This window comes from Eurosta solidaginis, chromosome 1, assembly GCF_040869045.1.
Source record: "Eurosta solidaginis isolate ZX-2024a chromosome 1, ASM4086904v1, whole genome shotgun sequence".
NCBI classification, from domain to species: domain Eukaryota; kingdom Metazoa; phylum Arthropoda; class Insecta; order Diptera; family Tephritidae; genus Eurosta; species Eurosta solidaginis.
Window position 1 is genome coordinate 102,605,780 of NC_090319.1, and position 13,975 is coordinate 102,619,754.

At 35.3% G+C, this 13,975-nt stretch overlaps 1 protein-coding gene across 7 annotated transcripts in view; it reads left to right on the forward strand.

The window, feature by feature from the left end:
* The window catches only part of AdamTS-A (ADAM metallopeptidase with thrombospondin type 1 motif A), a 358,159-nt gene that overhangs the window by 218,929 nt on the left and 125,255 nt on the right, over positions 1–13,975 (forward strand). The window contains exons 1-2 of one of the 7 annotated variants that reach the window (XM_067759430.1): positions 4,231–4,493; positions 5,055–5,196. The exons of 4 other annotated variants lie outside the window; for them this stretch is intronic. In XM_067759430.1, the coding sequence (XP_067615531.1) occupies positions 5,161–5,196 (36 nt within the window). In that variant the 5' untranslated portion in view covers positions 4,231–4,493; positions 5,055–5,160. Of the gene's footprint in view, positions 1–4,230; positions 4,494–5,054; positions 5,197–11,783; positions 11,803–13,975 lie in introns of those variants that run through there. 2 more of the 7 variants (XM_067759429.1, XM_067759428.1) reach the window with 2 other exon arrangements.

Sequence of the window (13,975 nt, forward strand, 5' to 3'; positions counted from 1 at the left end):
AAATAAATAAGTAAGCAAAATAAAAATAAAGTGAAATATAAAACAAATAAAAAAAAGTTAAATGAAAAACGGTGAAAAAATAAACATTGTAAAATAAAAAAAATTTTACCAAACAAGAAAAAAATCAACAAAAATTAAATAACATAAAAAACAAGTAAAGAAGGCTAAGTTCGGATGTAACCGAACATTACATACTCAGTTGAGAGCTGTGGAGACAAAGTAAGGGAAATCACCATGTTGTAAAAGGAACCTAGGGTAACCCTGGAATGTGTTTGTATGACATGTGTATCAAATGGAAGGTATTAAAGAGTATTTTAAGAGGAAGTGGGCCATAGATCTATAGATGGACGCCATTTAGGGATATCGCCATAAAGGTGGACCAGGCCTGACTCGAGAATTTGTTTGTACGATATGGGTATCAAATGAAATGTGTTAATGATAATTTTAAAAGGGAGTGGGCCTAAGTTCTACAGGTGGACGTCTTTTCGAGATATCGCCATAAAGGTGGACCAGGGGTGACTCTAGAATTTATTTTGTACGATATGGGTATCAAATAAAACGTATTAATGAGTATTTTAAAAGAGCGTGGGCCTAAGTTCTATAGATGGACGCCTTTTCGAGATATCGCCATAAAGATGGACCAGGAGTGACTCTAGAATTTGTTTGTACGATATGAGTATCAAATGAAAGGTGTTAATGAGTATTTTAAGAGGGTGTGGGCCTTAGTTCTATATGTGGACACCTTTTCGAGATATCGCCATAAACGTGGACCAGGGGTGACTCTAGAATTTCTTTGTACTATCTGGGTATCAAATGAAAGGTGTTAATGAGTATTTTAAAAGGGAGTGGGCCTTAGTTCTATAGGTGGACGCCTTTTCGGAATATCGTTATAAAAGTGGACCTGGGTTGACTCTAGAATGCGTTTGTACAATATGGGTGTCAAACGAAAAGTGTAATAAGTGTTTTAAAAGGGAGTGGGCCTTTGTTCTATGGGTGGACGCCTTTTCGGGATATCGCCATAAACGTGGACCAGGGGTGACTCTAGAATGCGTTTGTACAATATGGGTATCAAATGAAAGGTGCTAATGAGTATTTTAAAAGGGTGTGGACCTTAGTTCTATAGGTGGATGCCTTTTCGAGATATCGCCATAAAGGTGGGCCAGGGGTGACTCTAGAACTTTTGTGTACGATATGGGTATCAAGTGAAAGGTGTTAATGAGTATTTTAAAAGGGTGTGGGCCTTAGTTCTATAGGTGGACGCCTTTTCGAGATATCTCCATAAAGGTAGACCAGGGGTGACTCTAGAATTTGTTTGTACGATATGGCTATCAAATGAAAGGTGTTAATGAGTATTTTAAAAGGGAGTGGGCCTTAGTTCTATAGGTGGATGCCTTTTCGAGATATCGCCATAAAGGTGGGCCAGGGGTGACTCTAGAACTTTTGTGTACGATATGGGTATCAAATGAAAGGTGTTAATGAATATTTTAAAAGGGTGTGGGCCTTAGTTCTATAGGTGGACGCCTTTTCGAGATATCGCCATAAAGGTGGACCAGGGGTGACTCTAGAATTTGTTTATACGATATGGGTATCAAATGAAAGGTGTTAATGAGTATTTTAAAAGGGAGTGGGCCTTAGTTCTATAGGTGGATGCCTTTTCGAGATATCGCCATAAAGGTGGGCCAGGGGTGACTCTAGAACTTTTGTGTACGATATGGGTATCAAATGAAAGGTGTTAATGAGTATTTTAAAAGGGAGTGGGCCTTAGTTCTATAGGTGGATACCTGTTCGAGATATCGCCATAAAGGTGGGCCAGGGGTGACTCTAGAACTTTTGTGTACGATATGGGTATGAAATGAAAGGTGTTAATGGGTATTTTAAAAGGGTGTGGGTCTTAGTTCTATAGGTGGACGCCTTTTCGAGATATCGCCATAAAGGTGGACCAGGGGTGACTCTAGAATTTGTTTGTACGATATGGGTATCAAATTAAAGGTATTAATGAGAGTTTTAAAAGGGAGTGGCCCTTAGTTGTATATGTGAAGGCGTTTTCGAGATATCTACCAAAATGTGGACCAGGGTGATCCAGAACATCATCTGTCGGGTACCGCTAATTTATTTATATATGAAATACCACGTACAGTATTCCTTCCAAGATTCCAAGGGCTTTTGATTTCGCCCTGCAAAACTTTTTCATTTTCTTCTACTTAATATGGTAGGTGTCACACCCATTTTACCAAGTTTTTTTCTAAAATTATATTATAAGGTGGACCAGGGGTGACTCTAGAATTTGTTCATACGATATGGGTATCAAATGAAAGGTGTTAATGAGTATTTTAAAAGGGAGTGGGCCTTAGTTCTATAGGTGGATGCCTTTTCGAGATATCGCCATAAAGGTGGGCCAGGGATGACTCTAGAATTTTTTTGTACGATGTGGGTATCAAATGAAAGGTGTTAATGAGTATTTTAAAAAGGCGTGGGCCTTAGTTCTATAGGTGGACGCCTTTTCGAGATATCGACATAAAGGTGGACCAGGGGTGACTCTAGAATTTGTTTGTACGATATGGGTATCAAATTAAAGGTATTAATGAGGGTTTTAAAAGGGAGTGGCCCTTAGTTGTATATGTGAAGGCGTTTTCGAGATATCTACCAAAATGTGGACCAGGGTGATCCAGAACATCATCTGTCGGGTACCGCTAATTTATTTATATATGAAATACCACGTACAGTATTCCTTCCAAAATTCCAAGGGCTTTTGATTTCGCCCTGCAAAACTTTTTCATTTTCTTCTACGTAATATGGTAGGTGTCACACCCATTTTACCAAGTTTTTTTCTAAAGTTATATTTTGCGTCAATAGACCAATACAAGTACCATGTTTCATCCATTTTTTCGTATTTGGTATATAATTATGGCATTTTTTTCATTTTTTGTAATTTTCGATATCGAAAAAGTGGGCGTGGTCATAGTCGGATTTCGGCCATTTTTTATACCAATACAAAGTGAGTTCAGATAAGTATGTGAACTGAGTTTAGTAAAGATATATCGATTTTTGCTCAAGTTATCGTGTTAACGGCCGAGCGGAAGGACAGACGGTCGACTGTGTATAAAAAATGGGCGTGGCTTTAACCGATTTCGCCCTTTTTCACAGAAAACAGTTATCGTCCTAGAAGCTAAGCCTCTATCAAATTTCACAAGGATTGGTTAATTTTTGTTCGACTTATGGCATTACAAGCATCCTAGACAAATTAAATGAAAAAGGGCGGAGCCACTCCCATTTTGAAATTTTCTTTTATTTTTGTATTTTGTTGCACCATATCATTACTGGAGTTGAATGTTGGCATAATTTACTTATATGCTGTAAAGATATTAACTTTTCTTTTAAAATTTGAATTTAAAAAAAAAAAATTTTTTTAAAAGTGGGCGTGGTCGTTCTCCGATTTTGCTAATTTTTATTAAGCAGACATAAAGTAATAAGGGTAACGTTCCTGCCAAATTTCATCATGATATCTTCAACGACTGCCAAATTACAGCTTGCAAAACTTCTAAATTACCTTCATTTAAAAGTGGGCGGTGCCACGCCCATTGTCCAAAATTTTACTAATTTTCTATTATGCGTCATAAGCTCAACTCACCTACCAAGTTTCATCGCTTAATGCGTATTTGGTAATGAATTATCGCACTTTTTCGATTTTTCGAAATTTTCGATATCGAAAAAGTGGGCGTGGTTATTGTCCGATATCGTTCATTTTAAATAGCGATCTGAGATGAGTGCCCAGGAACCTACGTACCAAATTTCATCAAGATACCTCAAAATTTACTCAAGTTATCGTGTTAACGGACAGACGGACGGACGGACGGACATGGCTCAATCGAATTTTTTTTCGATACTGATGATTTTGATATATGGAAGTCTATATCTATCTCTATTCCTTTATACCTGTACAACCAACCGTTATGCAATCAAAGTTAATATACTCTGTGAGCTCTGCTCAACTGAGTATAAAAATTATAAAACTAAATAACTCTTAATCGCTGAGTCCATTTATGTTTGGGGATTACATAGAACAATTTCCGTAGATAATTATATACATAACTATATATCAGTATAAAAGAAAAAAACTAAAACAAATATAATTTAATCTGCTGCGTTTATTAAGAAAAAATTTTATAAAAATATTTAGTGTGAAAAAACCAATTGAAATGTTATCTATCTATTTTTAAATACTTAACCCAGAATCACATATACAGTCCTTAAATTGAATGAAAATGAAAAATAAAAAAATGTAATGAAATTTAAAATAATATTTTTTAATTGTACTACAAACGCACTAAAAAAAGCTATTAAATGACATCTCAATGCAAACAAAAAATTTTAAACACCTTGGCAGGAATTTCAGTAACAAAACTACATCGTTGTGCTTAAAAACATGCCGTAATGTTGTTGATGCTCGAAATAAGTTTATTATTGTTAGAATGGATTGCAAATTCGCAACAAGTGTAAGTGTTAATTGTGAACGAGCAATTTGTTTATGTGCATTTAAAAAAAATTCTAAAAATAAATCATACTGTTGTATACGTTTTAGTACATATCGCACACCTAGATCAATGTAACTCAAAAATCTGAAATTTCGAAGCTATGCGTATCTCCGGACTTCCCAATTCAAAATCCACCAAACTGTACACTTGATTTATTAATACCCTCCACCAATCAATGAGAAAAGGCTGAGTCAAAATTTGAAATTCCATTGACCCATGTGGGAGAGGCAGTCAGTTTTTTGCGTTTTCTGAACATTGCGATTTTTTGAATTGATCGCTGTTTTGATAGTGTGCGATATGTTTGCTTTATGATTTTTAATAAAACTAAGCAATTTTGAGTGCAGTGTGAACAGTGCATTAGCACAACATTTCCGCAATGTTTAACTACAACAAAAGCGGAAGACGTGCGTGTTTTGAGAGTTTTTTGCACTAACTCTTTAGGATTGCAGTTCATGCAACATTTTGTGGCAAACATTTTTTTTTAATTTATTTATTTGTGTATGTGTGCTTTATTGTTTTCAGAGTTCAGTGTTTTATGTTTTTAAAATACGAAAGTGATATTCTATAAATTTGCGTTTACACAATAATTAGATCATAGACTTTTCAAACTTGAGCAATTTTCAACGAAATGAAATTCTGTGACTGCGTCGAATTTGTTAAAATGGTAAGTAAACAAGATTTGTACAATTTGTTAAGAAAAAACTCAAAATTTAATACATTGTGCCCAAATCTGTTATTTCTAAACGAAATCGAAAAAGCAATAAAATGAAAAATTACAAAAATAAATAATAATTTGTACCGTTGATTGCTCCAAAAGCATAATTATAGTAATTTTATAGTCCAGTTAAACGAAAAACACACACCGGTACTATAAAAATCGATATTATCGAGCGTTTAACAACTTGAAAGAGTCGCGCTTTTGGCCGGCAGCAAATTAAATTTTAGTGTTAATTATAAGGCGTGGAAATCAATGTAGAACTAGAAAAACCTGGGGCAACTTTGTTGAGGCAAATCAAGAAAAAAAATAAATAAATCTAAATATATTAATAGTTCTAAAAATTGCAAAAACGAAAAAAAAAAAATTATGTAGTATATACACACAGGATAGCTACATACATAAATAAAAGTTTATAATACAACTAACAGCAAATTAGTAAATTTTACAGCTGGGCACATAAAATTAAGTGCAAATTCCTAACAAATTTTGATTTCGGCTCGGATTATGGGCGTTGTGTGAAATAATTAATTAATTAATAATACCTACATGTATGTATACATATGAATGTAAACATATCTATTTTCAAGCAGACATACATTCATATACTAAACGTTTTGTTTATACCCATACAAACATACATACACATGCAAACCCACCTACCTACATAGGTACCACCCAAGTTTTAAGTTTGTTAATAGATTTATATTGTTTTCTTTCAAGGAAAAAAATCACTTTCAAGTGCACGCCAACAACAACAAATGGCACACGCACACATTAGCTATATCGCGAATATATAATTATTTTGCCTTTGAAAATTTAGCGTGAACTTGATATTGAAAACTAAACAAAATAAAAAAGAAATGAACTAAGCAGTTTATGTTATTAAATAACGGAAAATTGCGAGTTTTTTGTTTAAATTTATGAGTAAAACGATAATAAAGAATGTGTGTGTGCGACTACCTTTATATAAATGTACCAAAATATATGCATATTTCCCTTGACCAAATTGATGGTAAAGTTTGTCATTCGCATTCAATTAAAGAATTGTGCTATATACATTTTTTAAGCTTTTTTCGAAAAAGTCCGTGTCAAAATATTGTCTTAGGTGAAAGTGTATGTGACCACGGGGATACCAATAGCCGGAGCTGCTCAATCCCTATACACTTAAAGCACTTTTGTTTTTGTTTTGCCCTGAATAATAGGCACAGATACAAGTTTAGACTTTAAATATAAAAAAATTTTCATAACCCTCCCGTATGCCCTCACATATAAATAAAAATCTTTTAGAGCTTTTGATTTTCATATTTCATATGTAAGTGCAAAGCAAAAACAATTTCATATGATGAACGAGCACTTTGGTATACAAAAAGAAGTATACACTTCGCAAATATCTCGCTTAAACACCATGAAGTTCTCCACAGGTCAGGCCTGGTGTATCTTTTCGCGAACTCAACCATTTCGGAGCTAAGGCTCGAGCAGTTGCATCGATCTAGATAAGACATTGATGAAGCGAACTCGTTAAAATATTGAATTTGGACTAACATTTGGGTCGTCCGCTACATCGGTTCAAGGTTTATGAAAAATGGACTCGGCTCACCCTTTTTTAGACTCAATTATTTACCACTATACCGAAGCTGTAATTCCGGTAATCGTTCACGTAACATAAAAAAAATTGGTGGAGAGGATCTGAATGCCTTCCAATTATCACAACAATTGAAACAAATATCAATCGGTGCTGAGTGAAGTTGTTGTGCTGGATTTTGAGTATTAATTTAATTTGGATTTTTTTTAAATTTTTTTTTGATTTTTTGGCAGGGTACCATAGCAATTGCTTCTCTACCCTTTCAGTATTATTCTAATTTTTTGAAGAATATTTAGAGGTTGCTACCGAGTATTAAAATTGTATGGGACATGGTCCTTTTGCGGTACTATTTACTATTTTACCTTTTCTAGTAACTTTCAATGATTTTTTGTTCCAAAATAAATTAGATAATCTTTAAGACTATAAGCAGGCTTTTTGTAAAGCCGATATTAAAAAATTTTATTTCCGTTTGTTTTCCTGTTTTATCATTATATTATTAAAATGATTTTTCCAAAAGCTTGACCTTCGGTAGCGGAAAATGAGGACCGCCTGAATACTTCCAAAGTAAGCTTTTTTGCCATAAAGTTTAATCCTATTGTAATATTACCTTGAAATTTGATACACCGCTCTCTGTTGAAACAAAAAGGATTATGTATGTAAAATATATCGTCTCATTTGTACGAGTCGTTCATAGTTATAAGGACGGACTTTTATTCGGTCTTTAAAAAATAGAAGTCTGGAGTTTTTTCCAAGTTGTAGGGCTGCTCTCAATAGATTTCAAATCATTCCATATCAACGACATTTCGAAATGACCAAATCTTGCGCCGCCTAGCGGACTATTTTAACTTGCATGTTGCATTATACCTCAGTCTGACCTGTATTCCGCGTTTCAAGTGTCAAGATCCACGGAATATTACTTCAAAATCAATTGTAAGATTTCCCACAATGTTCAAAAAAAAAAACAGAAAGTGAGTTTATATGTATAAAGGTAGCTAAATTGTATATAATTTTTATGTTTATGATCTACCAGAAGTTTTGTGCGAAAAATGTATACAATTTATATTTTTTTATATTTCTAAATAAACTTAGTAAATGTGAGGTAGTATGAACAAAAATTAAGTTAATATCGAGGAAGGGAGGGGAGTTGACAAAATCTCACTCTCTAAGAAAAGTAGTGAAACTCTACTAAAAATTTAAGTTTCAATTTATGTATTTATAAAAGAGTTTAGGCTTCTTTATTGGAAATACCATGTTGCGACTTCGGAATGTAATGGCCCCAATGCTCGGAGCTGCATGGGATTTTGGTGTGTCCATTGTGGATAGAACTCTTTGGGAAACAGGAGATCCTTTTACTGAACCTAACTCAGATGTCTTATTTACGGATCATTTTAAATTTGATGACACAGAGTTCTGTTTCAAGGATGGATCAAAATTTGATGCCGAAAAACGGCAGCTGACATCTATGGGCTGAGCTTTAAGAAATCGATACCAACGAGATGCTACCCCACTATTTTTCAGATAAAAATCCATGAAGTAGAAGTTTGCGTTGGAGAATGTATACGAAGAAGCTTATCCTCTAGGAGTATCCTTATTATATCAGACAGGCAGGCAGTCTTACGTGCCTTGAAGTTTTACACAATTACTTCTAAGCTAAAGGATGAATACATTGTTCCAAACGATAATGTGAGGCGAAAACCAGGTTTTCTTAGGATGGCTTTCCAGGCGTTAAGGAGATGAAGGTAATGGACATGAAGTTAATGAACATGAAGGTAATGTTCCAGAGCCCTTCTGTGAATTCACATATGCACGCACTAGGGAAACCAAACAGTTCAGATGACTCTGTATTGAATATCCTGGTCAAAAGCCGACCAAACTGTTCGTACTCATAGCAACGCGAGTATCAGGCAAACTAAATAATCGAAGCAGAGAGGACGTACGAGCTCTCCCAAGGTACTATATGGGACAATTTAGTCTACAATAGCACCTAAGTAAGTTCAATCTATCCGATGCTTAAATCCATCACTTTTGTGAGCTGGAGGATCAAATACGTATACGTATACGTCGCTTTGGCAAGGTAGAGACTCTTCCGTCCAAGTGGTATACCTCTTAATTCCTTCGCGTTATGCAGAAAAAAGCGCCAATTCTTAAATACATTAAAAGCGTCTACATAGAGCAATAGGCTGCATATATAAATAAAGGTCTCAGCGCATCGAAGCCAAGTAATAATAATATATTGAAAAATTTACCAATTAAGTTGAACTAAGCGTGAACCAACACGTTTACAACAAACCAACAACCTTATGTATAAAATAGAGTGTGTGTTTTACGTATTTAAAAGTCCGAAAAAGCAATCTTCGGATTTCAAATAAGTTCCAACTTATTGCTTGCATTTTGAAGATCCACCAGCACAGGAAAATTACTTTAAAGTAAGGAGGCGTGGCACCTATCCTTTAATATTATATTCCTTCTCAGTAATTAGTGATTACTCTAAAACTAACTATCCCATTTGCCTTAGGGTTGACAAAAAGTTGCCTTATTTACGTTCGTACTTTTACGCCATAATGGGCGACCTATTTAAAAAAATGGTATTTATGAAGCGATTTGTTTGAAATGTTGTACTTAAGAAGCCTTGCGCCTGGGTTGATTGCTAAGATACCTTTTTGTCTGACGTATTCGAAAAAATCTTATTTGTTGTTCAGGTGGGAGAGCCAGATAGGACAATGGAGAGAAGGAGAGAAACATAGACACCGATGTGGCGCGGAGATTGGTATAAAGATGAAATACAGTTGGGAAGAGGAAGAAAGAGAGAAAGTCACTACTATTGAACTGTGCAGCCTGTCAAATATTACAGTATAGATATACAACGAGAGAAGGAGACAAAATCTCAAGGCTGTCGTTAAATTTTTGTAAAAAAGGCCTTAAATATATGTATATTTCAATAAGCCGTCTTGCTTCTATCAATATTGTACATTAGGCTATTTCGTTCTCCAAATGAAAAAGTAAGCTTTTGTTTTCTATTAGTATTATAAAATTTTCAAATCATATTGCAATGTAAAGTCGCACGCGCAGGGATTCGAGGAATATATCTCTTCATTGCGAGATGCTAATGGCACCCTTCTGGTTTAATCTGGTCGGAAAACAGGATTTGTTGGTCTGATCGTTGCTTTAAGAAATATTTTTCCACTATTTGAGAAGCTTAAACATTTTGACATGACATACCTTTTAACTTATAAGCTTTCACAAGACTTCCTGTAAACCTTTTTTGGTGCAGTTGGGGCAAGAGGGGGTTTCAACAACAATCCCAACGCAGCTCAATTTAAAAGTGCATATAGACGACTCTTAGTAAGGCACGAGCTAAGTGCGACTGAAAGTGGGAATTGTACCTTCGACGGCGAATCCATTCTAGGGGCATCATCAGCGTCTACTAGTATCCTTAAAAAAATAGCGAGGTAATAGATTTCGAGTTAGCAAATGTTTGTGTTAATACGATGTGGGGTTTGTATATGTGGACAATGTTGTTAGTTATATTGCTATCTATGTTGCTTGGAAGGTACAAAAGAAAATGAAATGATCCACATGTCAAGGGCAATGATAAGTGAAGAAATGCCTTTACTTTGAGCGCACAAAAAAAAGGTCTGTTTTTCGCACCATCTGTGGACGTATTTAATATTTGTATAGTGTCAGAGAAAGCTTTAAGACAAGTTATCAAGGCATGCCTAATAGGAAATGCAAAATTAAGTTTAATAAATAAAATTTTTCAAAATGCAAGTGATGCATTATCCAATAGTATCATGGACGATCACATAGCCATCGAAAATTTATTTAGCAATGACATCTTTAATAATCACTGGACACAGCTGTGTAAGGAAGTAATAAGTTTTTATTTGGATATTCGTTTGTTTTTTGAAACGAAAAAAGCACGGATGAAAAGAGCATGTTAGAAAAAAAAACTTAAAAAAATTGATATTATTTCAACACCAATAGCAGCCAGCCCGGTAATCATATTTTGTTTACTTCATCAAAAATTTACTTCATTAAAAAACTCAAAATAAGTAAAATTTTGAAAACGTTTAAAGAAATGCTTATTGGGATGTTTGTATAAGTATATTTTTATACATGTATATTTAAATTTTTTTCATTTCTAAAATATTAATTCTTCGGATTGTTTTTTTTTTTGCTATTTATGTAAATAATGTACTTTGTCTGACTGCAGCTCATGTTTAAATAATAAATACATTAAGCCTTGTATTGTATTTGTTGACCTTTTCATTGTTTAATCGACTAAACTGAGATTTTGTAACAATTAGTATGTAGAAGTTGGGTAAAGGGGTCTAGTGACCCGTTGTTACCCCTTTAATACTTCTTTTACATACGCTACTACAATTCACTAACACTAACAAAGCCCGTGCATGCGCAGAACATACATTTGCACAGTTTCAGCAAATAATAATTGACAGAAAATTTGCACATTAGGAAGATAGGAAGGTATTATAGAAGTATTATATATATGGAAAAAGAGGGGAAAATGAGAGCTAAAAAAAGAGAGAAGAAGTCGATGATAACTGCAATTGCAAAAACAAAATATTTTCACAGATTTTGCTGCTGTGGAACAACAAATTTCTGAAACATATATAAAAGAATAAAGTTCAAAATTTGTCTTCTTAAAAACCTAATTTAATATGGGCAAATAACAAACAACGTTAAAAGAATTAATAACGCCAAGTGCTACTGGAACGTAATTGCTACAATTGGCCCTCGACCAGTTTTTCGTGTTATTCTAGCGAAATCGAGTGCACAAGCACTGAACGTGACTTGAAAAATTTAAAATAATATAATAAACTCTTCTAGATAGTTTTTCCATTCCTTTAATAGAGTTCGAATCGTTCTAAACAAATTTTCTTTTTATTTCAGGTATGTACTATTGCGCAGCCTTCCCAACAATATCGATATCTGTATATGTACATATGTATGTAAGTATGTGAGTATTATTATTCGAATCGTATTGCCAGATAAAATAAATACTTTTTAAAGTTATATCGACGAAATTTGAGATTAAGGAACCCTATGGTTGAAAAAAGCTTTATCCCTAATGTCTTCGATATTTTACCTCATGCAACTTAATAAAATCGCCGCCCTTTCCAGTCGCAGTCCGTTGACGACGTGCACATGTCACTTTGCAATTAGACATCCACGTTGACCGCATAACGCTACCGACTGTCAGCCACCATAATACTGTGGGTTCATTTGCCCAAACATAACAAAACTTTAACCAAATTATCGAGCTCCTTTTTCCTAGATCTTGAGTCAGGAAGAATAGCTTATTGTGCTAGCAACAAGGCAATCAGCCAATCTCTCATGTGCTAGGCCTCGCCTGAATGGATTCAATTCCACTTAGTGACACAACCAACAGAAAGTTGCAGACCTGCTAGAATACTGCACTTATCTGGAAAAAAATCACCGCCAAACAGTCAGTTTCATTTTTACAGGGTCGGCTAATACTTTGCCAGCTATCGGCGGCACCAGCTGTTACAACAACAACCTCATTTTGTTCCGACCTTGTTCAAACTGCTAGCCTTTTGGAACCTCATTGGTGAGCATACCTTCGATCCAAGCGATCCAAAAGACAATGCTGTGAGGACAACGCCTCTACTCCGCTAGCATTAAGACTCCATAAAGCCCTTTTTGAGGTAAACCAGACGACTAGATTCTGATATGCACAATTTCAGTAATGAGATCAGAAGATATCTAAAGGTATTGCTATAGGTCAAAACAGTCTCAGTCAGGCGTCGGCTTATATCTACATTACTGTCCTAAATGTCGTCAAACATGTAGGTCCAGATGTGGTTAGTCCGCAAGTATGAACTACTTTCCCTGTGACAGGCGTTTGACGGGGCGTATGAGTAACCTCTTTGTGTGTTAGCGCAATTTAACTGCAGGTCCCGCCTTATAAAGCTGATAACTAAAGTTTGATGAATCATAAAAAATGTTGCTGCTGCTGGTATTAGTTCGTGGTCTAAATGCAACTGGATCATTCCAAAGGTTAGGCTCTTGAACTATCGTAGGATTATTATTTGCCTGTTTTCATTTTTTCACCATAGCTTTGTGATTCACATTATTTTATTAACAACAACAAAAACAACTGGAAAAGTGAAATCGCCAGACTCGGCGAGGTTGAAACGTACAAATTCACTAAATTGAACATTTTATGGCACATAATTTGGCTGCAATTCAAGGTTAACACGTACAAGGCACACACAGCTAGGCACGTACGTATCTACATATGTAAATATGTGTGTGTGTACTCCCGTACGCAGGCCAGCACACGCATATGTGCCATAATTATATCATCTGCAATGGAGACTATTAAATAATAACAAACAACAAGTAAGGAAGGTTAAGTTCGGGTGTAACCGAACATTACATACTCAGTTGAGAGCTATGGTGACAACATAAGGGAAAATAACCATGTAGGAAAATGAACCGAGGGAAACCCTGGAATGTGTTTGTATGACATGTGTATCAAATGAAAGGCATTAAAGAGTATTTTATGAGGGAGTGGGCCATAGTTCTATAGGTGGGCGCCATTTAGGGATATAGCCATAAAGGTGGATCAGGGTTGACTCTAGAATGCGTTTGTACAATATGGGTATCAAATGAAAGGTGTTAATGAGTATTATAAAAGGGAGTAATCCTTAGTTCCATAGGTGGACGCCGTTTCGAGATACCGCCATAAAGGTGGACCAGGGGTGACCCTAGAATTTGTTTGTACAACATGGGTATCAAAAGAAAGGTGTTAATGAGTATTTTAAAAGGGAGTAATCCTTAGTTCCATAGGTGGACGCAGTTTTGAGATATCGCCATAAAGGTGGACCAGGGGTGACCCTAGAATTTGTTTGTACGATATGGGTATCAAATGAAAGGTGTTAATGAGTATTTTAAAAGGGAGTAATCCTTAGTTCCATAGGTGGACGCAGTTTTGAGATATCGCCATAAAGGTGGACCAGGTGTGACCCTAGAATTTTTTTGTACGATATGGGTATCAAATTAAAGGTATTAATGAGGGGTTTAAAAGGGAGTGGTGGTAGTTGTATAGGTGGTCGCCTTTTCGAGATATCGCCATAAAGGTGGACCAGGGGTGACTCT